Source organism: Sphaeramia orbicularis, chromosome 17 (assembly GCF_902148855.1).
Source record: "Sphaeramia orbicularis chromosome 17, fSphaOr1.1, whole genome shotgun sequence".
Taxonomy (NCBI): domain Eukaryota; kingdom Metazoa; phylum Chordata; class Actinopteri; order Kurtiformes; family Apogonidae; genus Sphaeramia; species Sphaeramia orbicularis.
Genome location: NC_043973.1, coordinates 10,770,374 through 10,797,373, shown reverse-complemented (window position 1 = coordinate 10,797,373; position 27,000 = coordinate 10,770,374). Strand labels below are relative to the sequence as shown.

The 27,000-nt window shown below is 37.3% G+C and overlaps 1 protein-coding gene across 2 annotated transcripts in view; it reads left to right on the top strand.

Annotated features, from left to right (window-relative positions):
• Positions 1-27,000, top strand: part of LOC115437830 (collagen alpha-1(XI) chain-like) — a 144,415-nt gene that overhangs the window by 105,159 nt on the left and 12,256 nt on the right. For both annotated transcript variants that reach the window (XM_030161181.1, XM_030161180.1), the window contains 17 exons: positions 3,680-3,787; positions 11,798-11,851; positions 13,323-13,376; positions 13,498-13,551; positions 13,862-13,915; positions 16,966-17,073; positions 17,253-17,306; positions 17,567-17,620; positions 18,006-18,059; positions 22,010-22,063; positions 23,057-23,164; positions 23,301-23,354; positions 24,359-24,412; positions 25,030-25,137; positions 26,431-26,484; positions 26,562-26,597; positions 26,706-26,759. In XM_030161181.1, coding sequence (XP_030017041.1) covers positions 3,680-3,787; positions 11,798-11,851; positions 13,323-13,376; positions 13,498-13,551; positions 13,862-13,915; positions 16,966-17,073; positions 17,253-17,306; positions 17,567-17,620; positions 18,006-18,059; positions 22,010-22,063; positions 23,057-23,164; positions 23,301-23,354; positions 24,359-24,412; positions 25,030-25,137; positions 26,431-26,484; positions 26,562-26,597; positions 26,706-26,759 — 1,116 coding nt within the window. The remainder of the gene's footprint in view (positions 1-3,679; positions 3,788-11,797; positions 11,852-13,322; positions 13,377-13,497; positions 13,552-13,861; positions 13,916-16,965; positions 17,074-17,252; positions 17,307-17,566; positions 17,621-18,005; positions 18,060-22,009; positions 22,064-23,056; positions 23,165-23,300; positions 23,355-24,358; positions 24,413-25,029; positions 25,138-26,430; positions 26,485-26,561; positions 26,598-26,705; positions 26,760-27,000) is intronic.

Below are 27,000 nucleotides of genomic sequence, written 5' to 3'. Positions count from 1 at the left end.
TAAAATCTTTAAGTACCCAGTATTTATTGTACTTAAGTATATCAAGTAATCTACAATTATGCTGCTGCTCACATCTTCAGATCACTGACAGTTTGAGTGTGGACCATTGTTTGCTGTTATGTATTACGTGATTAGACCCAATGACAGATCAGCTTCCTGAGTTTGTTGCAGTCGCTGATAATCTCAGCAGTGAAAACACCAAATTTCCTGTAATTTATTTTGTGTAATGATACTGTGCATTAAAAATGTGTTGGAGTACAAGTATGCAACTGAGTTAAGAAATGTAGTGGCGTAAAAGTAGAAGAAAACAAAATAAAAAATACTCAGTAAAGTACAAATTCTCCCTAAACATACTTGAGTACAGTAGTTAAGTATTATTACTTTGTTACTATACAACACTGTATTTATCACAATATAAAACTATATTATAACATTTATCATTATTGTTTGTATCCCAGACCCCTGTTAGAAAAGAAACACTGGAATTCAACATGTCCCAATACTTTTGTCCACTTGTGTATGACTTGTGGCTAAGAAGCTGTTGGTCACGCAGATTTGTGACAGGTTTCTGTTAAAGTCTCTCAAAACTTCAGTGCACTTTGTCTCATGGCCTCCTTTCAAAGCTGTACACACACTACCTGTAATCACCTAACACTTCCTTCTAAACTGCTCTGCATTCAGTGTGAGAGCCTGAGGCGCCTACATGTCCCAGGGCTCAGCTAGAGTTCCACAAGTACTTTGAAGTGCTGACATGCGTTTGAACTGAAAACTCCCAGTTTGTCAGCACTTCGCACCTTCTCTGTAGTCTCTCATTTCTATCCTATGCCTCTGTAGCCCTGTGCACCTCTGACTTCACAGATGAAGTCAGCATCTTTCACATACTCTGTTTATCATAACCCTGTGGGTACACTCCGCTGTATCCTGTATTCCCTTATGGTGAGCTCTGGGCAAATGGCTACTGTGTCCCCACAGAGGACAGTGTGTCCCCTGAGCCGTGGTGACTCAGGGTTTGAAACTGTGTCTGATAATGGAATATGTAATAAGTCAGCAAAATGTTGCATATTTTCACTTCATTATGGAGCAAGTGTAACTAATAATCTGTAATACACTATTTAATAGATTTCATTTTAACAGATAGATTTTTATATGGTGCAGTATGTAATGATACTAAAAAATGAATGTTTTCATCTCTGCACATATCATATATTAACAAAAAAACTTAAACTATTCAAATATTAAATGAGATATATATAGAAGGTGATCAGGTTATTTCAAACATTAATGTTACAAATACAACCAACCTTATGTCAAATTAATGTCACATTATAAAATATATATATGTAATAATATCACATTGCTGTTCTATTTTATTCATGCCATTTATAAATATTCACAAGGTCGACCACTGCAGTGTCCTTTTAAAAGAGCCACCCACAAAGACCATCAAAAAGATTCAGCTTATTCAAAATTCAGCTGCTAGTGCTGCTAAAAGAGAATCTGCCACTGTGGGGAAATGTATTAGATACTGCAGTCATACTGACTGGGTGCTATATGAAATGAAGCAGATTATCTCAAAAAAATGCAGGTATTATTACATACATATGTATGTGGAAATTAATGACCATAGATAGATAGATAGATAAATAGACAGACAGACAGACAGACAGACAGACAGACAGACAGACAGACAGACAGACAGACAGACAGATAGATAGATAGATAGATAGATAGATAGATAGATAGATAGATAGATAGATAGATAGATAGATAGATAGATAGATAGATAGATAGATAGATAGATAGATAGATAGATAGATAGATAGGCTTTATTTCGAACATAAGTAGGCAAAATAAACGACCAAGTTATACAGGACATTCCAATATATTGAAGGAAATAAGTCAACCAAAAAAGAAAAACAAATGTCACACAATGTATAACTATTTTATTGTGGCTCTTTAATAATAATTTATGTCTGAAAAGAAGTAGGAAGAAGCTAAGCTTATAGTGTCCTTTTATATGACAAGGTTAATCAGCTCATGTATACAGTCCATAACCATTCATTCTATTCCATAAAACCACTCCACATGAAATGCACATCTTTTTAAGATTTGTTCTGGCAAAATGTTGTTTCATATTTAGTTTCTGTCTGTAGTCATAACTACCCTCTCAATCTGTGAAGAATTTCTTTGTTACCATAGAACAACTCAACATGGCAAAAGTTGCATAATAGTTTATCTCATATCCCATAATGTACTGACTAGGAAATGCGTGATCTGAAGTTTGAAGCCATTTTAATTCATGACTTTACAATGTGAGCAAACCGCACCAAGTCCTGCAGGTAAATGTGAACTAATTGAATACCTCTAATGCTGACAGACTATAGGGAGAAACGCTGTAAACAGACTTTTAGTGCCATTGGGCAACAATCCCATAATTCCTTTTCAGCATAATTGTAACTCAAGAAGTCTGAGAGGATATGAGACTCCTGCATTTGCTCATTCCTTGTGTTGTCATACTCAAAAAGCCTAGCCTTTTGGTTAATGGCAGGTGTTTTCACACAGGTAGGAGGGTAAAACTGGCTACGTATTACTTGATTATTATTATATCAGATGTGACATGAATGTGCCCCTACTTTGCTTTGTGTCAATGTATTCAGTGGTTTGATTTAGACCTTTCGGCTCAGCGTTAAATAAAGTCACTAACCTAACAGCATTCACACTAACAGCAACAAAAGATGACACCTAAAAACACTGTTACATAACATGTTACAGGGTTTTTACATAATGTGGTGTTGTAATGTTATTACCTGACAAATTTGGTGCAATTAGTGTCCGTCTTAACCTAGAAAGACCCAAACATCCACTGGCAACCAGAAGCATCTACTGATCTAAACTATTTAATACCTGTTGATCCACTAATCCTATCAATACATGTAAATAATTGGTGTCAAATACAGTTTGTTATCTTTTCATGGTCATCAGATATGACCCATTTGGATGTTCAGAGGCTCTGTAGTGAACATAGAAACACTGTCATCTTCTGCATCATTGATTCACCAGTAAAGCCCATGGAGTTTGATCAATGACAGTGGATGGACACACTTGGTTTATGTTCAGTTAATGGTAGATTTGGCTGAAAAAGTCACTTTTTCTTCAGTTTTCTCTGTTTCTGATATAATAATCCTCAACTTTAATCTGTTCTTTTTATGAAAATCACAAAATACAGAGGATAATATTATAATAAATGATGATAAATCACTTAAGAAAGGTTACATAAAGAGAAAAATTCATTTGGGAACTGACACAAAAGTAGCACTGGGTCTTTATGGGTTAATGGCCTGATTATAAATATCTAATGATTTAGCCCTCAACATGCATTCAGGGAAAATGCTGTAATCCCCTTAAGCAAAAGCATGTAGAAATTGATGAATGGATGAAAGTGACCTTCAGAAAGCATGCTTTAAGGTAACTGTCGGTCCTCATCTGTGTTTGAATGTGTGCATCGACCCACCAGCCGCCACGTGCACTTGGATATACTCCATAACCTTGAAAAGGATTAGGATGGTAAAGAAATCCCACCAGAGAAAATCCACACAGATGAGGTGTTTGTGGACCATGATTTGCTGAAGACTTATAAATATAAAGATGTTTATATTGTGTGAACTTTGACCTCCAACAGGGCAGTGATGGTGAGGCTGGACCCAGAGGACAGCAGGGTATGTTTGGACAGAAAGGAGATGAAGGACCTAGAGGATTCCCCGGTCTTCCTGGACCCATTGGGCTGCAGGTAAGTCCACATCAAAACACCCACACTTTACTCTAATTTTCCAAACACATGATTAGCTGATCACATTGAACGCAGCCCTAGTGGGGATGCACATAACTTTTCCCCTGTCAGAGCCAGACTGAGTGAAATGAACTCCTCCACACCTCTTAAACGACAACATTTCATCTCTCCTTACATCATTTACATTACATCAAAACAGAGTATAATTTATTAATGCAGCCTGGGCTCTTAATAATACTTTGCCTTGCTCCTAGGCAAATAATGCCCCCCCTCCCTACCTCCAACACCATCAAGGATTTTCTTTAGCATAGACAGTCCTAAAAATCCATCACCGCTGCTTACATTTTGTGCTTGGCATTTTGCCGTGGTGTTAATGGTGGCTGGGACTGCCATTGGTTTTCTGCTCAGACTGCATCATTATCATGCAGTAAACCACTACCCTGCGGAGCTCCCACATCCAAATAAGAGACCAGCTGCTGTGTCAGCCAAAGCTTGTTTCAATATGGTATTCAATGTATGTTTTTTTTCACTGGAGTTCATGATGGCTCATGTAGGTGAGACATCTATAGATAGTGAGCTTAAATTAGAGCCATCACTTAATTACTCTCATTTGGCAGATTTTTTTTTTTTTTTGCTTGAATTAAGCAAAAAAAAAATCTGACAATGGAACAAGTGAAAGTTGCCTTGGTAAGATTTCTTGAAATAAGATTTTCAAGATCTATTGTCTGAAAATAAGTTCTTATATCTCACTAAAAAGTTACTCTTTAGGTGATTGTGTCTTACTTTAAGTGTGATGAGATATTTTGACTAGAAATGAGAAAAATTCACTTGATAAGATTTAGATTTTTGCAGTGTGTTATTTCTGTAAAGCTGACCGCTTCATTAAATAATGGTCTCTTGTTTTTTTTTTCATAATTTGGATCATAGATTGGAGGATAGTTTGAAGTCAACAAAATCTTTTAAATCTGCATTTTAATATTATATTATTGATATCTTTAGTAAGTACCATATAACACTACCAAACTAGTCTTTATTACGAAGTGATGCAGATCAGTATAATTTAAGTCCTGTGTTAACCTGTTGGGAATAATTTTGCCACTCACTGTACATTATCCCTTACTTTAAGTCAATATATGTCACATTTACATATGCACATGTTGTTAATGCTAACTAGCTGCATTTTTGAATAACTGTCTAATGGCTTACATCCATTCTAACAATGATTTATAGGTAGAGGACTGAGTTTTTCCAGTTTTTCTGATATTCGTACTAACACAAACATATCTTACATATTAAACCTGTAAAAGTCTGGATTCTATTGACTGGTCTTTAAAACAGATTGGATGGGTAATGCTTGGTCATAACCTATAGAAAATAATGAATTTGAAAACGCACAGAGCTTTGTGTAAAGAAAATGTCCACATCAGGAACTCTGGGAATAAAGGCATTAGAGTCATTATGATGTCAGAGAAATTACATGCCTTTAAAAAAAGCCACATGAAAACACTTACCATCAGCCATTATTGTTTTGTAGTTACAGCCCCAGTGTGATTAGAAGTGAAAAAGGTCTTAAATTGCCCTCATAACGGTCTTAAAAATGCCTGAGATATAACAGTATATGCATGTAACAGTACTGTAGGTTCCATGTTTGATTTTATAACAAAGACTCATGGTAAGTACTCTGAAGCCCATTTTCCTCAACTTGACTCCTTTTCTCTGCAGCCAGATCAAAGAGAATCTAAAGAGCTCAGCAATGGTTCATTTAAGCCAATGAACTGAATTAGGAGGAAAAGTTGCTTTGGTGGCAATGAATACAGAAACGACACACTTTAGAATATCTTAAAGTCAATTATCCAAGGACTCACTGAGGATGAAATTAGAGAGAAGCCCCGCTGGTCAATAGGGCCAGATAACGTTGTTATTAAGTGCAATTGGCTTTTAATTGGGCATAATGCACTCCATCTCCACTCTTTTAATTATGTTTGGCTAAGATGCCCTTCAATAGATGGCAGCAGCTACTGCGAGCTCAGCTCTTCAATGCAATTATCTGTAGCATTAGTGATTTTTGACTATGGGGAATGAATGACTGGAGGCTGAAACCCTTCCGTCATCTGGGGCCTCTGTTTGCTGTGGAATATTAGAGCCCCCCTGACTGGATGGATTCTTCAGATTAAGAGATTTGAAGCTGTGGACATAGAGGAGAAGAAAATATCAGATGTGATTACAGAGTGTCCTTATTGTTCAAGGGTAGTGTGGAAAGAAGGCCGAAATTCCATTGATCTGCTTTGACATGCCTATGAAAGAATTACCTTCCATATGTACATTTAATAGAATAGAATAGAATAGAATAGAATAGAATAGAATAGAATAGAATAGAATAGAATAGAATAGAAAAAAATCTAAATCTTATCAAGTGTATTTTTCTCATTCTTAGTCAAAATATTTCATCACACTTAAAATAAGACATAATCACCAAAAGAGTAACTTTTCTGTGAGATAAAATTACTTATTTTTAGACAATGGATCTTGAAAGTCTTATTTCAAGATTTCAAGCATTGAAGTGTGATGAGATATTTTGACTAGAAATGAGAAAAATACACTAGGTAAGATTTAGATTTTTTCCAGTGTAGATCTTTATTGTTACTCATGGGAACAATGAATATTCGTTTAGCAGCTCTGTTCCATTTAGCAACAAAAACAATTAGTGCAAAAAAGGACTGTATAAAAAGATATCGCACAAAGTATTGAAAAATGTAAGCAATGAATGAAAGCTACAAGATAAATTATTAAATATACATATACTACTATAGTACTACAAAAACTACCAATACATACAAAAACTAACTCTATACTACACATGAGAAACATGTACAACAAATAAAGATATATACATCAATATAGGATATATATACACGGTAAGACTCAGAAAAAATATTTACACGGGTTGTAGAAATGCAATCAAACACACCCCTCCAAAGCAAAAACAGTTGGTAAAAGCAAACTAAAAGGAATAAAAAATCACTAAAATAAATTAAGTCAAGTAATAAAAAATAAGAACAAATGTGGTAATTATTAAAAAAAAACAAATCAATGTAAAACAATGAGTTCAAACCAGGGCATGACAAGGAATGAAGGGATGGAGAATCATCACATCAATCTGAAAAAGTATTTCAGGTCAAGATTGAATGTCTCTAATGAGGAAGATGACCTCGCCAGGAGTGGGAAACTGTCAGAACTAAGAGCAGGTGTAGTTATGATCAAGTCATGTACAGTATGTATGCAGTGCAGGACGTACATCTGTGCAAGGTCAGGTACACATGCGGGGCCCAGAGCATCAGCACTTACAATAATATCATTTTAAAAGGCTGAAGATGTTGAACTTGTAGCAGATGTAGTGATGATTGGACCAGCTGAATGGCCTCCCCCCTTATAGAAACCAGAGATTAGAATAGATTTATTTTGGGAGAAATGTTTTAATCCTTTACTCAGGGTGTTTGCACAGGTCTTGAAAGTCTTAAAAAGTATGGCATTTTGAAACACTATTCTTCAGACCTTGAGAAGTCTGGAATTTTGTGTGAAAGTCTTAATAAAGTATGAAAAAAAGTTTCTCTCATAGTTGAATGTTAGAGTATGCTCAAAGGCTCATAATCTTGTAAAATAAGAAATACATGAGGAAACATAAAAAACTTGATCTAATTTCACTAACCGGTTGATACTGGAATGATTCTAGTGAAACTTGTTTGTGTGATGTCCATGCACTTTTGTGATTTTCATAGGCTTCGAAAAACTTTGTCAGTAAAACATAATTTAACACTCGTCTTCTTCATGCTAGCTATTTCAAAAGATCACATATAACACTAGTGGTTCTGTAAGGTAACTTAAGTCATAGCTCTTTGTCAAGTACCCATGAGTACTAAGGGTACGTTTACATGGCAACACTCCGCAAAGATTTCTCCTTTGCGTTATAAAATCATTCCGCGTTAAGACGAAGCCGCTATGATAACGATCTGCGTTAACATGAGTCCGCGAGGACGGCTGAATACGCTGTAGTGGCCATGTCAGACCAGTAGCTGGCGATGTAGAGCTGTAGTGAAACAGTGGCGGTAAAACACGCGCCTGCGCACAAACGATTTCCGGTTTAGACAGCCTTTAAATAAGGAGAAGAAGAAGAAGAAGAAAAAGAGGTGGACAACACTATTTACAAACAACAATGGCGAGTGGTCGTACAAAGACGCAGGACTTCTTTGTCTGGACAGACGAGCTGAGCACAGTTAGCAGCACGTATGTTGTTCTGAAACCGGCAATTGTTGTTGTGGTTGTTTCTTCTTTTTCTGCAGCTTTATTGTGTCATAGAGGCTGGCAAACCAGCTTGGAGGCGCATTACCGCCACCAACTGGCCTGGAGTGGGTTAACTGGCGGTTCTTGGCTGCGCGCGCATGCGGTGACGTCAGATTTTACCCCGGAACGCTCCGATTCGCGTTAACACAGAGCTGAAATGCGGAGCGTATCGATAACATTCCACCTTGGACCCTGGTATCAAAAGTTTCCGGATTCAGGCACTCTAGGCACCGTTTCCATGTTAACAGAAGGCTAATCCGCGATGAAATCTTCCCGGAGTCGACTGAATCCGACGCCGTGTAAACGGCCCCTAAGTTTTTGCTCCATCAGTCAGACATGGTCAGAGACATGTTGCCTCCTTCATGGGCTGTTCCAGCACCGGTAGTGATGCAGTAACATTGTATTATCCGCTTATCTGGGCTGTGATGGACTGGTCACTGACCCCGTCCAGCAGACACCAGTCTAAGATGGCACATTATCGGCCAGTGCTGGGTCGTGTCTCTAGGACAACGGCAAAGCTGACGGCTGCACAAACAACAAGCTCGAACACATGCTTTCCACTCAATCTCGCCCACTGACTGCTGCTTGTTTACTTGCACTGATCACCCGGAATCAACACTGGTGCATCAAATACATCCAGCAATGGCTGCTCCCCGAAGGTCCTGACCCCGCCTGTAATAAACATAATAAAACGGCCCAGTGTGGTGCATTTATGGTGATTTTCTTTTTTTTTTACTGAATTTGTGCCTCTCTTGCTTATAAGTAATACACAAAGCACAAAGCACCATAAGCATGGCCAGTACAGGTACGCTTTAAGTAAAAGCATTAATCCACCTGACATCGTTTTCTGTCCCCAGGTCCACTTCTGTTCATTACTTTTTTCAATCTGATTCACTTCTGTGTCCTTGTGTCCATAAAACACATTCAGTTGTCATTCATTCTTGATAAAGAGCAGTAGAAGTGGATGAAGCTGATGAGTAAAGTTACAATTTTTAAATGAATGAGAAAAGTCAAGTTTGGCACTAGCTAACCTTTGGAGCGTTAGCAAACTGATGTTAGTGGATCTGCCAAACCAGATCTTTATGGATTCCACCCATGCAGAATACGTCTTTTTTGAGGTGTTTCACATCCTCACACTCTGGGTTTCGCAGTCCTTTATCTGAGCTGTCCAGTTCAGAGGAGGATTAAAAAAAAAAAAAAAAAAAAAAGTAATTATTTTTGTCACACACAGCTAAGCACAAACTGAAGCAATTCAGTGCTCTAAACAGACCGGGAGCTTAAACAGTATTTAAAACACTTAAAATCATGATCTACTGCAAGTCAAACACTGACTTGAAAATTGGACTAATCTCTGTAACTGAGTCAAATAAATGAATTTAGCCCATTCTGAATCTGAACTGGTGCTTCATTGAAGAAAGAACATAATACAATAAATAGACTATGGTAGTGAAAGAGCTCCAGGCTGCACTGTGGTTGACTGTTTGGACCCTGAAATGAGTTTAATGACACCACGACGTCAGACTTAACGAGCAGATGTCACACTGTAATGTACTGAGTAAATGTTCTGTTATGTACTTAATAAATGTTCTGTTTCACTAATTCTTAAGTATTTTCAGTGAAATGTACTTAGAATAGAATACAATACAATACAATACAATAAGCTTTATTGTCATTGCAAAATACCATTGTACAGTGCAACAAAATGTGGTTTTATGCTCTGTAAGGTGCTCATATATACATCAATTAAGTAAAAAAAAAGGAAACACACACTGTCTCACACACACACACACACACACACACACACACACACACACACAAGTGAGTCCAGTGTCAAAATATGCAGAATATATGGTGACAGTAATGACTATAAACCTTTATTTAACCAGGAAAAAAAGCTCATTGAGATTAAAAATCTCTTTTTCAAGTGTCCTGGCCATGACAACAGCAGCAGCAGCAGCAGAAGTTACACAGAATAGAAATCACAGCCATACATCCACACTAATATACATGAACACAATGAAATTCAGTGCTAAAACAAGCTTAAAATCGATAACAACATATATATACACACATATATATATATATATATATATATATATATATATATATATATATATATATATATATATATATATATATATATAAAATGTCACCATCATTTTAAAAAGTAACTAAAAGTATAACAACAATGTTCCTTAAAAGCATCTCAAAACTGAACCCAATTCAATCAATTAGAAAAAACCTCTACACCTACATTGTCCTTTTCCCATTCATTTAAAATGACTTTGAATGTATTAAAGTATTAAGTAAAGTGGGTGGTGCAGTATCCTGAGTATTAGTATTAAATAATAATAATAATAATAATCTTTATTTATATAGCACTTTTCATACATAGAGACTGTAGCACAAAGTGCTTTACATATCAGTTTAAAAATCGGTACCACCCCCCACCCACACACACACACACATATGCAAACCCACAAGCTCACACATACTTAAAAAGACTGACTGACTACTTTAAAGTCAAAGTAGTCACTTTAAAATGACTAAAATTGGGCCTCTCAGCATTATATATGATGGCTTTGTTTCATTTTACTGCTGTATTCATGCATATGTTGCATTTTACTGCTTGAACTGTTTTACATAATGTTTGAATGATGACAAACTGTAATTGTGGCTCTTAAGTAGTACAAGTACCTCTAATATAAGCTTCAGAAGTGAGTTGAATCACAGTATTTAGTTACTTTCCACTACTATATGTAATGAACAATAAGTACAAAAAGAAAACAACACCTGTTAAAAAAAGAACAGTTAATGTTCTCCGTAAACAAAATGAATGTCCATATACTGCGCGTCTATAAACAATCTTGACAAGAACTAATCAAATACTTCAGACTTTATACGTGAAAATCATTGATGCTTTATTTATTTTTCCATTCTTTCTACCCACATGCTTTATTACTGTGACTGAGGTCCCAGTCAAAACGTGATATAAATTAGCCTTCAGCACCAGTGCAGAGGTACAGTAAATCAACAAAATGGACCGAAACTACACATACGTGATTGCAATGATCGATAACCATGTCATTTAGGTTTTATAGTAACTTATCATTACCGCTGCTTTCCACCCACCTATTGATTATGCATGCTTCATCAACGGAGTTAAACTAACACAACAAATGATAACCGCAATTATGCAGATACACAATAAATAACAATAGCAGGTGACCGCTCCTTCATTTTCATCGCAGATACACCTTCCCAGGTTTTATTCAAACTGTTTTTAGTCAAGCATGATTGAATCCCAGAACTGAATAATTCGCATCACCTGTGCCGTCCCCTTTGTTTCCACTTTACTGTGGACATAGATGGATGTAGCTCCCACCCTGTAATTTACACAGGCTGATTATACTCAAGCCTCCCATACCCTTTAATTACAATAGGTGTCCTTTTTGACTAATTGTGTGTTTACGCTCAGGGGCTCCGGTTATATTAATGCATCCTAAAGCCCACTTTTCAGTACACATCATCTGTAAGTACCTGTTAATGAGCAGCAAAAATGTATTTATGCTCCTGCCACTGCATTTTCTAATGTGCAGTTTTGTCTCAAACGCTGCCTCGCTTGACCCTTGTCGTTGTTCTGAAGAATATCTGTCTTCTTCATCTTCTCAGGGGTTGCCTGGACCTCCTGGTGAGAAAGGAGAGAATGGAGACGTCGGAGCAATGGTAAGTTTTAGCTCCTTCAATGACGCGGAATGCATGTCCAAGATCAAAGGGTCTAAAAATGAATGACTGGACTTTGTTCTAATGGACAAAAAACTCTAATTGGTCTTCTAAACAGTCAACTTTTATCAACAAGATTTAATGTCGACAACAAATTGGAGAGCATTCATATATAAGTACATATGTGCAAATGTGTACATGTGCTATATGGATGTTTTTACATTTTTCCTCAAAAAACAAATACAATCGCAACTGATTTTTGTTGTTGTATAGTTATACTTGTTTGTATGGCTGCAGTGATTTAAGCCCTTTGATATGATGTGTCAAAAGAATGATGTCCAGTAATGCTTGATGTACTGTATAAAAGGGGCTCTAATGGGTCTGGCTTATCTGTTGAAAACATATTGAAAACACTCACACTGAAGTATTTAGAAGTACAGGGTGGGGAAGCAAAATTTACAATATTTTGAGGCAGGGATTGAAAGACAGTGTATGACCAATTAGTTTATTGAAAGTCATGAGAATTTGTTTGCCACAAGAAAATTTACATAATAGAAAATGTTTATATTCTATGTGTCCTCCTTCTTTCTCAATAACTGCCTCCACACGCTTCCTGAAACTTGCACAAGTGTTCCTCAAATATTCAGGTGACAACTTCTCCCATTCTTCTTTAATAGTATCTTTAAGAAAGTCGACATTGCTGTGTGATGTTCTATTGGTTCCATGTTCTAAAACGCCCCAAATAGCAGAATCCAGAGGGTTTAGATCTGGGCTAGAAGGCGGCCATAAACATGATTCCCAAAAATTGCTAAAGTTGGATTTGTTGCTGTTGTTAACAAGTGTTTTGGTGTTCTTGTGTAAGATTTTAACTTCAAATCATATTTTACTGCATTTCTAACGGTCTTGTTGTCTACCTCAAGTTCAATTGCCATTTTTCTCATGGATTTGGTTGGATCCTTTAGGATTTTGGATTTGAGAGCTTTAATAAAAGCTTTGGTACGTTTTTTGTTGCTTCCTCCACTTCCAGACTTTCTGGTAATAGTTTTGCTCATAGTCATTCTCTTCTTTCCATTATAAACAGTCTTTATGGACACTCCAACTATTTTTGAAATCTCCTTTGGTGTGACGAGTGCATTCAGCAAATCACACACTCTTTGACGTTTGCTTTCCTGATTACTCATATGGGCAAAAGTTTCTGAAAAGGTATGGATAATAGTGTTAGGTATGATTATGACATCAATATATGTTTGGTTTCAAAACAACTGACGTAGTGCCTGCTGAGAAAAAACAACTAAATGTTCATTGTAAATTTTGCTTCCCCACCCTGTATACGTTTTATATACTGTATACAGTGTGTTAAAGTGCCTGGAGATATATTTGGATTCACTGTTAAATATAGCACACATTTAGTTTGCATCCCATAAAGCCTGTACACAGAACCTGATTATATACTAACGTGTGTTTTTGTTCAAAGGGTCCACCTGGTCCTCCTGGCCCCAGAGGTCCTCAAGGTTCTAGTGGAGCCAGTGTAAGTGTTACCATTTGTCTTTTCTGTATCTTTGAGACTTTGGTCATTTTTATGATTGAACAAAACGGACACATCTTTTATGTGATCATCCCTAATAGACGACACTGTCCTTCATCCACAGGGAGCTCAAGGTCCTCCTGGTGGTATCGGTCCGATGGGAGGTGTCGGTGAGAAGGTAAGAACCAGACACATCTAGAGGATTGCGGTTTCAATACTGTTCACCTCCTTGAAATGAAGTCTATTCACATTATCTGGTACATTTTCATTCAAAAAAACTTCCTCTGCATGTTTGTGATTTTGAAGGGTATGTTTTGTTTTGTTTTTTTTGCTAAATATAGCTCTGAAGGTTTTGTGTGTGAAAACAAATGCATTTTTGAAACCAAAAGCATGGAGTTTGCAGCAGATACTCATTAACCAGTTTTAACTTTTAATTGTTTACCAAGGCTGATACCATACAAATAAACATTTTCACTGTGATACTATAGGGAGAAACTGGAGAGGCTGGCAACCCGGGACCACCTGGAGAGCCTGGTATCGGAGTAAGTACAGCACTATGCCAGATACACATCTCTTTCCTGCAGAAGACTGCATTTTTTGGTTTAAAAAGCAAGAAAACTGACCATTTATCCTTGCGTAAACAGTACTTTGCATGCACAGCGATGAGCATGAACACAGCGTGTCCCTCCCTCATGTAATTATGACTGTTTAAACAATCTGTCTGTGAATATCCCCGAGTGCAGCTAATTAAGTTATGTTTATTATCTGACACTTCAGCTGAAGGGGCTGTTCCACCTCCTTTGCCATTACAATACTGTGGGCTAAAGCATCGTGATGCTACCAGCCCAAGGGCTTTTTAGCAGATAATTATCTCAGCCACAACTTTGGTGGTGTCATTAATCTAACCTCTCCTGTATTGGGCCACTAATAGAAGTAGGAACCATTGCAGCGTTACTCAATGTGACATAACGGTACAGTTACATCAAAATCCAACGTGTGCTTCATCATTTTATATTTATAAAAAAGCCAGTTTCTCCTCAGCTTTTATTAGTTTCTGTGGGCATTGCCTGAGTCGCTCCTCATAAAAATCGGTTTCATAAAGCTTCCACGCTGCCCACAAAATGCCAGTTCTGTTTACCTCCCAGTGGAATAAATAAAGTCTTCACACATCCTGATCTTGAATATCTCAGATCCGAGCTGATCCATTGATCCAGGTTTAAGCATAAGACATTCATTTTGTAGACCGAGGAGGCCCGGCTTAGTTTTGGGGACGGGGGACGGTCACCCTCCTTGGGTCCATCAGCTCCTATTGACATCTGCTACTGTGTATCTGTTTACAGTGACAGATAGACCCAGTGTTGCGTGTCACATTGAAGTCAATTTTAAAGGTGCCACAGTGGCATCGACTAAAGAAGCGCTGTGCTCTAATGGGCCAGCTAACGATTCTGGGCTTGTAATTACCGGTGCGCCTCCACTGCTGAGTCACAGCCTCCACTTCTAGGGCTGTTAGCAGAGCACAAATGATATAGTGGTGATAAGACTGTTTACTCAAATAATGTGATGGTTTTAAAATGAAACTGAGTGAGAGCCAGTCACCTGAGCAATAACGAGAGCAGGAGTGGCAAACATCAGCCCCATGGGCCAAAAACAGCCCTTTAAATTGTCTAATTTGGCCTGTGAGATAAATTTCAGACATGCAACAATATTTACTGAAAATATTAATAGTACAGGGTGTTAAGTGGCCACATTAGATTAGATTAGATTAGATTAGATTAGATTATACTTTATTTATCCCACAACAAGGAAATTCAGCAGTTAAGGCAGCAACAGAATATAGTGCAAGAAAAAGAAAAATTGTGCATGCATAAAGATAGTGCAAAAAACAATTTAAAATAATAATAATAATAATAATAATAATTATAATAATAATAACAAAAATAGTAGTAAGAACTATACAGAATATATACATATTTACAACATATTGGAACATTGACACATACAGCTCAGTGTGATATCAAGTAAAATAATAACATAATAACCTGTAAATAATGACAACTCCAAATATTCTTGTTGGTCTAATATGAAAAAAGTAAAACTACATTATGAAAATATTTATGTTTACCAAGTATCCTCTCTGAATAACCTGAACAAATATGAGAAAGCTGACATTCCTCAAGAAAAATAAGTGTGATTTTAACAATATTATGCCTGTTACAAATGTTTTCTGCATTTGTAGATCGATTATGATCTGTAAATTGTGTTAATAATACATGGCGACATTATGTTGTTGAAATTACACTTGTTTTTTAAAATATATTTCAGGGTGATCATGGTTATTCAGGTTATTCATTTTCATAAAGTAATTTAACTTTCACACTAAAACAAAGAGAAAAATGTATTATTTATAGGTTATTAAGGTTATTATGCCTATTATTTTACCGTTTTGGATCATTTGTGATCACATTGGGCTGAATGTGGCCCCTGAACTAAAATGAGTTTAACACCCCTGATCTAGAGGCTCCTTTTGGTTTCCCTTCTAAAGTAAAGATGTACAAATGAATCAATTCAAAGACACATTGCGATGAGGATTTCAAAATGAAATTGTGAAGATGTTTTGTCCTTGTAATGTTTATGTACTGAGGTGCATCAAACAGACACTGGAGACAGGATGATGCAGCTCTATTTGCTGTCGTCAAATGTTTAAAAATGAGAGTTCATGTTTTTTGGACCGCTCATATGAAGTGTTTAGAAGTAACCTTTTTGCTATTTTTAGTTTGCTTTGTTGTTTGAGCTGACAGATGCATTAAGACAATAAATGAAATATGTGCATAGTATTGAAACCACAAAAAAGAAAATGAAGAAAAGGCAAAAGTCAGTGTTTAATGTGACATCTCAAATGCTCTTAGGCTGACTGTCTTGAAGTTTTCTTAAATAATCTTTTATTCTACACAAAAGTGTTGAGGACAAACTGTTTACATATGTCCAGTATGCTCTAGACACATGTACATGTATGGTCATTATAACCTTTGTGTAACAGCAAACCTGATGGGGACCGATGATGTTTTTACACAATACTAACACACAAAAGTCCAAGACACACTGACATAAGTGAATCCCAACTGAATGTGAGGGCAGTGAAGATTCACACCTCTGTCCTTAGTGTCACTTTAAGGTAGTCGGGTGCATGTTTTGGTAGATGGAGACACAATACATATCATAACACAGAACCTGTTTGTGTCAGTTCACTTATTGAGTGGTAATAGTAGAATATAATGAAAACAATGGAAATTATTTCTGAATATACTGAACCATGCACTACAAGCCCTTTTTCCTTTTGTTTTGAACCGGTAGATGTGATCATGTCACCCTTACAGGTCACCCTTGTAAAAGAGATCTCAATCTCAATGGGATTTTATCTGATTAAATAAAGGTTAATTTTTTTTTTTTTTTTTTTTTTTTTTTAATCATATCATGCAGCTGTGGAGTGACATTTGACTTGTGTTTTATCACATCATGCTGTTCACTTTGTTGACTCCTCTGTGGTCACTCACAGTGACAAGACTGTGATGTCTCCCTTTTTTTTTCTTTAAAGGGCATCAGAGGAGAGACTGGTGAGAAGGGAGAAACCGGCCCACCTGGGGCTGCTGGGCCACCTGGTGGTCGTGGACCCTCTGGAGATGATGGTCCCAAGGGTAACCCTGTATGTCACTTACACACACACACACACACAGACATGACTGATGCATTATTAGAGCTGTCAGCGACAGCATCTCTGTGTCACATTTCTGAGTCGAGCCGTCTGCTCCCAGAGCTCTTGTTGACACTCTGTCACATGTCTGAATCAGCTTCCATCCACCCAGTATTTCCATATTTCTGCAGGGTCCTGTTGGCTTCCCAGGAGATCCTGGCCCCCCTGGTGAGCCTGGTGCTGCTGTAAGTGCTGCCTTTATCCTTCATTGACTCTGTATATGTGGATTTATGTTTAGTACTTTTAAGCATTGATGAATCAGCTCTATATTGCTATAAAGCCACATACTTTAAGGCTTTGTTTTCCTCTTTTCTTTGTCTAGGTATTTTTCTGTTGCATTTTCTGTCCTAAATTATATCTGTACCAAATTTATGGTGCAAATAGAGTCAATATCACTGTATTTAATAGCTCTGTGTTTCATGAGTCATTTGTGTTTGTTCCTTAGGGTATTGATGGTTTACCAGGTGACAAAGGAGATGATGGAGAAGCCGGGCAACCTGTAAGTCTCATATCATTTTTGTTTTTGGGCTGAATATATTTATTTTTAATTCATTTGAGTGTGAAATCATTTGAGATCTAAAAATTCAACTTCAGTACAATTTTCTGCATTTTTTTTGCAATGAGGAAAATGTCAGACTTCTCTGAAAAGCCACATTAAACAAAACTGAGTATTGCTGAAATGTATCACGCCTACAGTGAATCAAGTGTAGCTACGATGAGGGTTAGTCTGAAGGAGAATGAAAACACAGAGAACTATAGACGTGGCTAATCCATTTCATGGAAATGGATAACACCTTCTACAAATGTAGAATGTCTCATTATGTGACACAGAACTCTTCATATTTCATGAAGTGGAGTTAAGTGTTTTCTGTGCTATTATTCAGGGCCCTCCAGGTCCATCCGGTGAAGCTGGAGTACCAGGACCTCCCGGCAAACGGGTGAGTACATATCAAAAAGTGCTGTGTGAAAGAATACTTGTTTCTGTCTCTGGAGGTATTATCCATTTTTACACTCACAAAGGTGTGACAGTGTGTAATCTATTCACCGCTGCAGGTTGGCGTACATTTGTTGTACGTGTAGATTTTTTATCATTATACACATACGTGACAGGCAATTACTCTCATTCATTCAAACCCATGCCTAGAATAGTGGGTAAGTGCAGATAAAGATTTTTCTGTACGAGAATATTGACATATTGGGGGTTTGACTGGCAGTAATGTGAAAGCAGTAGGAGTGCTGCTACTGCTAATGTCAAAGAAATTATGTTGTCACTTCTGGCACCGGATGCCCTTTCTGTCACATCAGCCTTTGAGCTCAGATGACTTAATTTTACTAGTGTTGCATTTTTACATTCCCTTCCATTTACTGTAATAATGTTTTACAGTTAGCTGTAAAGCATGCCATTAATGTGCTGTGTGAAAGACTTGCACAGTATTGCAAGACAGATTACCAACTGAGCCATAGCTTCTGTAAAGATCATAATCAGTTGAGCCCAATCTTTGTGCTGCAGAGCTTTGTAAATGTAGTCATGTGAACACAATGTCCATCAAACTCCAACTTATCATACTGACATGTAGAGAGAGTGAACAGAAAAGGCTGATGCTGCCTTTTTACTCTCCAACCAGTCGCACTGCCCAAAAAAAAAGCCAACTAGAAAGAAGCCGAATATTCTTTACCAAATTCTCTTGTATTGAATGGGAAAAGTTGCCTTTGGGATGAGGATATTTTGCTTGACTACATTTCTTAAAGCTAGGTTGAGTCTAGTTACAGAAGGAGCATTATATACCCTGTGTGGATAAAAATACTGAGACACATCACACCTACAGCTTCTAGAATTTCTCATTCTTGTTGATCAAGACAAAAATTTTCGTGTCATTTGCGAATAATTATCATGATAAATGCCAAGTCAATACATCTTTTAAGTTTTAAAGGTTGATTTTTCTTCTTGAGTGTGAGTTGAAGAAACCATGTGGTTTCAAAATATTTATGGTCAAAACATGGCAAATATTTCCGAAGTCTGGAGGTAGAGCATTGCAGGTTATTGGGCAGAATGATGAGGCACGGTGGCATCTTGCTGCCAATAATGCTAAAGCTCCTTTGATAAACGTGATGCACACTCATCTGCATGTTTTCTTTACACCTCTGTGACTTGAAATCCAATACAGACTTAGAAAGTTGATTATACATTTCGGATATCCTGCTAATGGTAAGCACTTTTTCAGACCAAAATTTGTATTCCAGGGGAAAGTATCCAGGTGACAGAGGCTACAGAACAAATTAGACCCCAGTTTCATGTCCATACTAATGGACTGCGATATGATTTTTTCATCCCTCACCACAGTAATTCGACTCTTTCCTAATATCTCTTCCAAATTGACTCAGGTTTTTCTGTGCACTGATGTGTAACGCTCGACTGCACACATGCATGCACGGGTGCACACATATGTGCCGACTCGCGAGCACTAACACACATACACACTAATGCACATCCACAGATGCCAGGGCTCATAACCTACATTGAAGACTGGTAGCTTTTGTTTGGTCTATTTGATTATGTTTTTTAATGGCAAATGACATCTTCACTTAGAAGGTTTTGACCAGAGGCGATTTAGGGAAAATGCTGATGCGCTTTTAACTCAGTATGTTTAGAATGTAGGGCAATTTGCTTGTCCTGACATAGCAGGGCCCTGCATAACACTGTGGTTTACAAGTCTCAAGGTCAGAGGACATCAGCTGAGCCATTAGTATGTACATGAAACTGCAGAATGATAATTATCTCATTCTTTCTTTTAGAGAATAATTATCTATTTTGTGCATCCCACTAGATTTCTATATAACAAAAGTCCAACTCTAATTATGTTCTGTTCTAAAACTACTGCAGCCTGCATCATGTTGGCTACAAATGATAATGGAAATAAATGCCACTGTGAGGGGATGCAAACCCCATGTTTAAACAAAGGCCCATCCCTTGATTAACACAACATGAATACATGCCATCAAGTTGCTGTTTGTTTCAACAGACTTCACAGTAAACATAAACTTGTTACTTGTATGAGATGAGAAGTACACATGAAGCATATTCTTGCACATAACTGCATCATTATTTTTGAAATGGATGTTTGTTAGTGTTTTTGACAGTGTCTTGTAAGGTGTAAAACACATCATTATTATTATTATTATTATTTTTTATTTATTTTTTTATTTTTTTATTAGTAGTAGTAGTAGTCGTAGTAGTTGTAGTCCTCATAGTAGTAGTAGTAGTCATAGTCATAGTCGCACTAGTAGTAGTAGTAGTAGTAGTAGTAGCAGCAGTAGTAGCAGTAGTTGTAGTAGTTGTAGTCCTCCTAGTAGTAGTAGTCGTAGTAGTAGTAGCAGTTGTTGTCCTCCTAGTAGTAGTAGTCATAGTAGTAGTAGTAGTTGTAGTCCTAGTAGTAGTAGTCGTAGTAGTTGTAGTAGTTGAAGTCCTCGTAGTAGTAGTAGTTGATGTGTTGATTCATTTGGAACTCTGACAGCAGTGATTAGTTTTGTTAAGGTCCAAAATCTCAAATAGTGTCACAATAGTATAAAGTTATCCTTCGAGGCAACAGAGTGATATGGACACACCATGGTCAGGAGTCAGGAGGAATCCAAAACTAGTCTGTGTCTCTGAAAGATATGGACGTCTACTAATTCTCTAACTTTGTGCAGCACTTTGTACCATTTAATGCTCTGAACGTAACGCATAAAATCTTGTACTTGTACTTGTTCTTGTATCTCTAGTAGGTTTTATGTTGAAGGTGGATTGGGCTTTTGGTCAGTTAGTTAACCCTGTAAAACCAATTGTATCATATTTGCTACGCCACGTTCTGAGACCTTTATCTTATCAAGAAGATCAATACTTTCCTTAAAAACTTGTTGTATGTGACCCGATATGTGTTTTCTGTCCCCTGGTGGAATATCATCCCACTGCAGCAGGTGGAAGGGTTTTGTTTTGCCTTTTTCAATATGGCGGCTAACGTTAAATCATCCAAAACATTTTGTTGGAAAGGCTTCTGCAATTTTCAAAAAGTTACATGAAGAAGAACATTTATATTGTTATTTTTTTTTTTTTTTTTTAAATAAGTACTTCATTTACTGATACAATGCGCAGCTACTTGATAGTTAATTCTTTATAGTACAGTTAAATTGTGTTAAAAATGTGTGTATCAAGTTTGATACTGCAGGTATATATGGTGTTTTATGAAAACACCCAGTGTATCAAATGTGATACAAAAATATATCATCGAATCCATTCCAACTTTATTTGTAAAGCACTTTAAAACAACCGCAGTGGACCAAAGTGCTGTACAGAAGAATAAATAAAACCAAAATAAAAGAATAAAACACAAGAATAGATTAAAAAACATAAAAAGCTGTACAATTTAAGAACAATAAAAAAAAAAAAACAAGAACAATAAACCAATACCAAATAAAACAATACAATAAAAATAATACATTCAAACATCTCACATGGTTTCAAAAGCCAAGGAGAAAAGATGGGTTTTAAGAAGGGATTTAAAAACAGACAGAGAGGAGGCCTGTCTGATATGGAGAGGCAGATTGTTCCATAGTTTAGGAGCTGCTGCAGCAGAGGCACAGTCACCCCTGAACTTACACTGAGTTTTTGGCACACACTGGAGCAACTGATCAGCTGACCTCATAAACAAAATGATTTGGCAAAATAGTTTGTTTGGATATTGTTAAAAGGTCTGATAAACATCTAATTTCTAAAAAAAAAAAACTAGAATTTTTGGATAGTTTTTGATGGGTCAGGTTTTAAATGGTTAATTAGTTTGTCAATTACACTGATACATGTCTCTTTTCTGCACTGATATCTGACCTTTCTAACCACATTTGTCGGTCTTGACAGGGACCTGTGGGACAAACAGGTCAGGAAGGCAAACAAGGAGAAAAAGGATCCAAGGTAAGTTGAAAACTACTTTCCACATTAGCTCAGGTACTGATGTGTAGGTCTGATTCGTGATGGCATCAGGGTTGGATAATGGCTGCCTAGAGGTACCTTGAACTAATCTGAATGAAATGTCTGTTATGATAAATGTCCAATAGATAATCCTAAGGACAAGGCAACGCTCACTCATTCCATTTCATCGTTGCACACGTGGACTCGTTCACCTCGAACTGGAAAATTAGTCTGAGAGTAGAAGCAGTCGGGTTTTTGGAGGCTATCGGCAGATTTGATTGCTTTGTTAAAATCCAGAACATGTTAGTTTTTGCACAGTTGCAGACCATCAAATTTAAAAAAAAAAAAAAAAAAAAAGAATATTACTGAAAGAACGCCTCAAAGCAGACAGAAGCCTGGAAAAAGTCTCAGATATAGCCTCGGCCACACTTTAGCTTCTTTGTTGTTGTTATTCCTGTCATACATGCTGTCATCTGCTCTCTCTCTGACACACACACACACACTAAATGCACTCTCTGCCCACTTCGAGGTAAAGGATTAGGGTTGATTTGATGGAGACAAGACAAAGCCTTTGTGGTGTCGAATCCAGGCCTAATTGCATGTCAGAACAATTTAATCCCCTTTCTCCTGTCATCCTAGACAATATGACATCTCTGCAACTTCAAAACACGGAAACTGGCTGTTTGTAGTCAGGGACAACAGATGGGATGTGGTAGCATTTGATCTGTTTGGGTGTTAGATTTAAGATTTTGGAGATGGGAAATATTGCAGAATATTGAACAGTGTGACTTAAGGTAGAAGGTTTCTTTAATTATCAAGTTGTCTAAAGTTCTTGTCATCACAGAAGATGAGAGTTTTCACTAAAAAGTTTTGACTTCAGAGCCAAAGGACTTTTACTGCATTGTAAACAGAATTATATAAATCCTATAAGCCAGTAAAATACAAGTCAACTAAGTCATGGAATTGCTGTTTTGTGCTGATTTTTCTTTTTCACAGGGAGAAGCTGGAGCAGAGGGGCCTGTAGGAAAAACTGGACCCGTGGGACCTCAGGGACCATCTGGAAAGGCTGGTCCTGAGGGTCTGCGTGGAATCCCTGGCCCTGTTGTGAGTAAACCTGCGGACAGGAAGTTGTTGATTGTTGTTTTTTATCAATACTTAAATGTGTATTATACCATGAAAATTTTAATCACTGTTGTTTTATTATACTATACTTATTTATATTATTATTTTCATTTTTTAGGGTGAGCAAGGTCTCCCTGGTGCTTCTGGTCAGGATGGCCCTCCTGGACCTATTGTAAGACACAAGTTCCACAAAAATATACTGCATGTTGTTAAAAGAGGGGTAACACTTAACTAAAACTATAATCAAGATTATTTAATTGAGTAATAAGCATTGAACAATAGTTAATTAACCATTAACTTCATCATTTAGTCTTGACATACATGTTAACTAAGTTATTTACATACATTATTTACATTAATCAACATTAGTCAATGAAGTAATAAGCTTCAACTAATGGTTAATTAAGAGTTAAATAATGTTTCTAGTAATCATTTATTGTGTTATGTTATCAAAGGTTATTGTAAATTATTTAACAATTATTTATATTACTTAACAATAGTGTTACTTAACACTAGATTAGTTAATTATCGCTTATTGCTGCATTAACAAATGTATATGTTATTGTAAAATGATGATTTGGGTATTATTTTCTCTGTAAATTTAGCAAAGGATAATGCCATCGACCTGAACTAAGGAAAGAGTCATTTCCATTGTGTCGTCATTCGTTCTTAATTTGCAAAGAAACAAAAAGGATAAGATGTTAAAATAAGAAATTCTGACTCCGTATTGATCAAACAACTTTATAATTTGGTTTAGTTTCAACTTTAAAGCATTAAGTTACAGTAATGCAGTAATAAAATCTCAGTAAAAAGTGATATTTTTTATCGAACACTTAATAAGAGAAGAGGAAAGAGATGCTCCAACATAAAAACTGCTTAGTGAGAATATCGTCTGCCAAAAAAACAGATCCATATTGGCTGTTTTATATATTTTGCACATTTTAAAGCCAATAGATGAGTTAAAAATCGGTTGTCTGACGCTGAGAGTTTTTTCTTGTACAATATACCAGTGTTTATTTGTCGTGTATCTTAAAGAAACTGTTGCATCAGCTCTGTGGAGTACAAACGAAGCTGACGCTATGAATGCAGAGTTCTGCGACGGCTGTCACTGTAAAATCATCCAAATGTATGTCCCTGTCAGTTCTGCTTGACAAACTGGTTCTTTTTCATTCGCAGGGACCCCCTGGACTTCCCGGTATGAAAGGTGACTCTGGATTCAAGGGAGAGAAGGTAAGACATTATTACGATGCTAATCTCAAATTGCTTTATTGTGTATTTGTCATATCTGCGTATGTGCCTTATCTGCACCTTCCAAAGTCAGTAAACATCTATTGCCTCCGTTGCCTCTATCTCTTTGTTCACTGTCTCCTAGTGAGACGCAGAAAGGTTTTTCACTCGGGTGGAGTTTTCACACAGTGATTTAGCACGCTGAATGAATATGTATAAGTCTGGTGTTATCATCTTTGTAATGGTCATTGGTTTAATGCCAGCATGCAGTAGTCAACAGGACTGAAGCAGATGGCCATAACTCTGCACAGCAGCAGGGGCCAAGACTGACAGCCCACCACTGTTAAATATGATGACCACTATAAACACACTAAGTATTTATAGCCATATTTAGGATAATACTTGTGTCGTCTAGTCAGCTATTGCACATAAAGAAGTGAGTAAACTTGCATATTTGTTTCACTTAAAAAAAAAAAAAAAAACTGCTTTCATTTCATAAGTGAAGCTGGAATTAAATTGCAAAATGCTAACAATTAGCCCAAATATTGTTCTAACCTCTGACTGTTTTTATCTCCCTACTTCCTCCTCTTCTTCTTTATACTGTGCTCTGCTCACCTCAGGGTCATCCTGGTCTGATCGGTCTGATTGGACCTCCTGGTGAGCCCGGAGAGAAGGGAGACAGAGGTTTGCCTGGAGCTCAAGGCACTGCAGGTGGCAAGGGTGATCAAGTAAGTCAGACTTCGTCAGCCTAAGGGTGTATTCACACCAGGAAAATCCGATAGTTCACAGGCTTTGGTCCGGACCAAATTTTTTCTTTTTTTTTTTTTAATTTGGTGCGGTTTGTATTCACACTGTACATTTTTGTAAGTGGACCAAAATCTGTAAACAAAACCACGTGTGCTGAGGTCGTTCATCCATTGGACAGAAATGAGCAGTGACCATTAAAACCGCTCAGTCCAAAGTGAAAGGAGAGAATCATGGACATTTTGCGTGCTGTTTTTGTTATCGTCATAGCAGTTTTTACAGATGCAGACGTTTGCACAAGTGTTTGAGCAGCAAGAGCATTTGATGCAACGTCAGGTTTACAGTATTGTAGAATTCATTTCTCAATGACGAAGACACAGGGCAAGACGGCTATGGAGGACAGCGCTCATGTGTGCACATCATGTTGTGACTGTTGGTCTGATTCACACAGACGTAACAGGTCTGAGATGTGAATTCTGCTAGTATATGAAAAGACTGTTCTCCAAAAGCATTAGTGCTCCGTACTGCTTACCTATGCGTATCTATCCTATATCACCGTTCAGTTTAGCCAGGGACAGAATTCCTTAACGCAGGTAAAGTTTGCTGGGGCTGATGAAGTCATTTATTATTTTTTATTTCAAGCACAACAGACAAATCTAACCGTCACCCTAATCATTCTCTCGCCGAACAAGCTGAAAACGTCGGAGTTTTTATGTGTCCTTTCTAGCAGCTGTGTTATATGCACATCTGCCCAGAGGCAGTGTGTCACTTCGAGCTCCAAATTTGACCAGGGTTCATGTTCAGCTCCGTAGCCTATCCTCACTCTGAGCGGTTCTCTGGTCTCTGGTAGAACTCTATTGTCCATAATGCTCGACGCACGACGGGAGCTCGTTAGGTACAAAAAAACCCAACTGTGTAGGATTGGGTCCGGGCTGCTTTCACACCTCAAACGAACCGCACCAGGGTTCGTATGGAACCTTACCGAGACCACCTCTTCAGCTGGGTCTCGGTTCGCTTGTTTGGTCCGGAACAGAGTTCGGTGGTTTTTATTCACACCAGCCCAAAAGGTCTGAACCAAGGGAGCAAACGAACTCTGGTCCGTTTTAAACGGACCAAACAAGGCAGGTGTGAATACACCCTAAATCTGCTTTCTCTGAATGTCTTCTCTACTCTTTCCATGACTTTCTTAAAGCTGCAGATGTTGTGTAAAATGTGACTTAGTGTTGGATCAGATTTCCTTTTACTGCGTTCTGATTTTATGTGTTGTTTGTCACCAGGGTATTGGTGGTGGCCCAGGTCCTCTCGGCCCTCCTGGTCCCCCTGGTATTCCTGTAAGTTTAATATCATCACAGGTGTATGTATTACTCCAACACCAGTTGTTCATCTCTAAATATTTCTTTGTCAACAGGGCGCACAAGGACAAAAGGGATCTAAGGGGTCAACTGTGAGTAAATATTACATTATACTATTAATTAGACACTTGTCTTTTAGATTTTCTATTCAATGAGAGTACACTCCTTCCTAATAGTGATGTTACCTTGTTTTATGTCAGGGTTCACAAGGTCAGAAGGGAGACCCTGGACTGATTGGACCACCTGGACCTCCTGTAAGTTCCTCATTTTCATAACACATAATAATAATACACTGCACTGACTAAGAATAGAACCTGTAATTAGGAAAATCTTTTGTTTTGTGTTGCATCTTTCCCTTCATTTTCATGTCGCGTATTATTAAACTGTTTTGTCTTGGTTCATTCTCATGCCATTTTCATGTTATTTTACTTTTAATGGCATTTTTGTTGCATGCACCAATCAGTAGACCAAGGAATCATATTTTCAGTGTGTTGT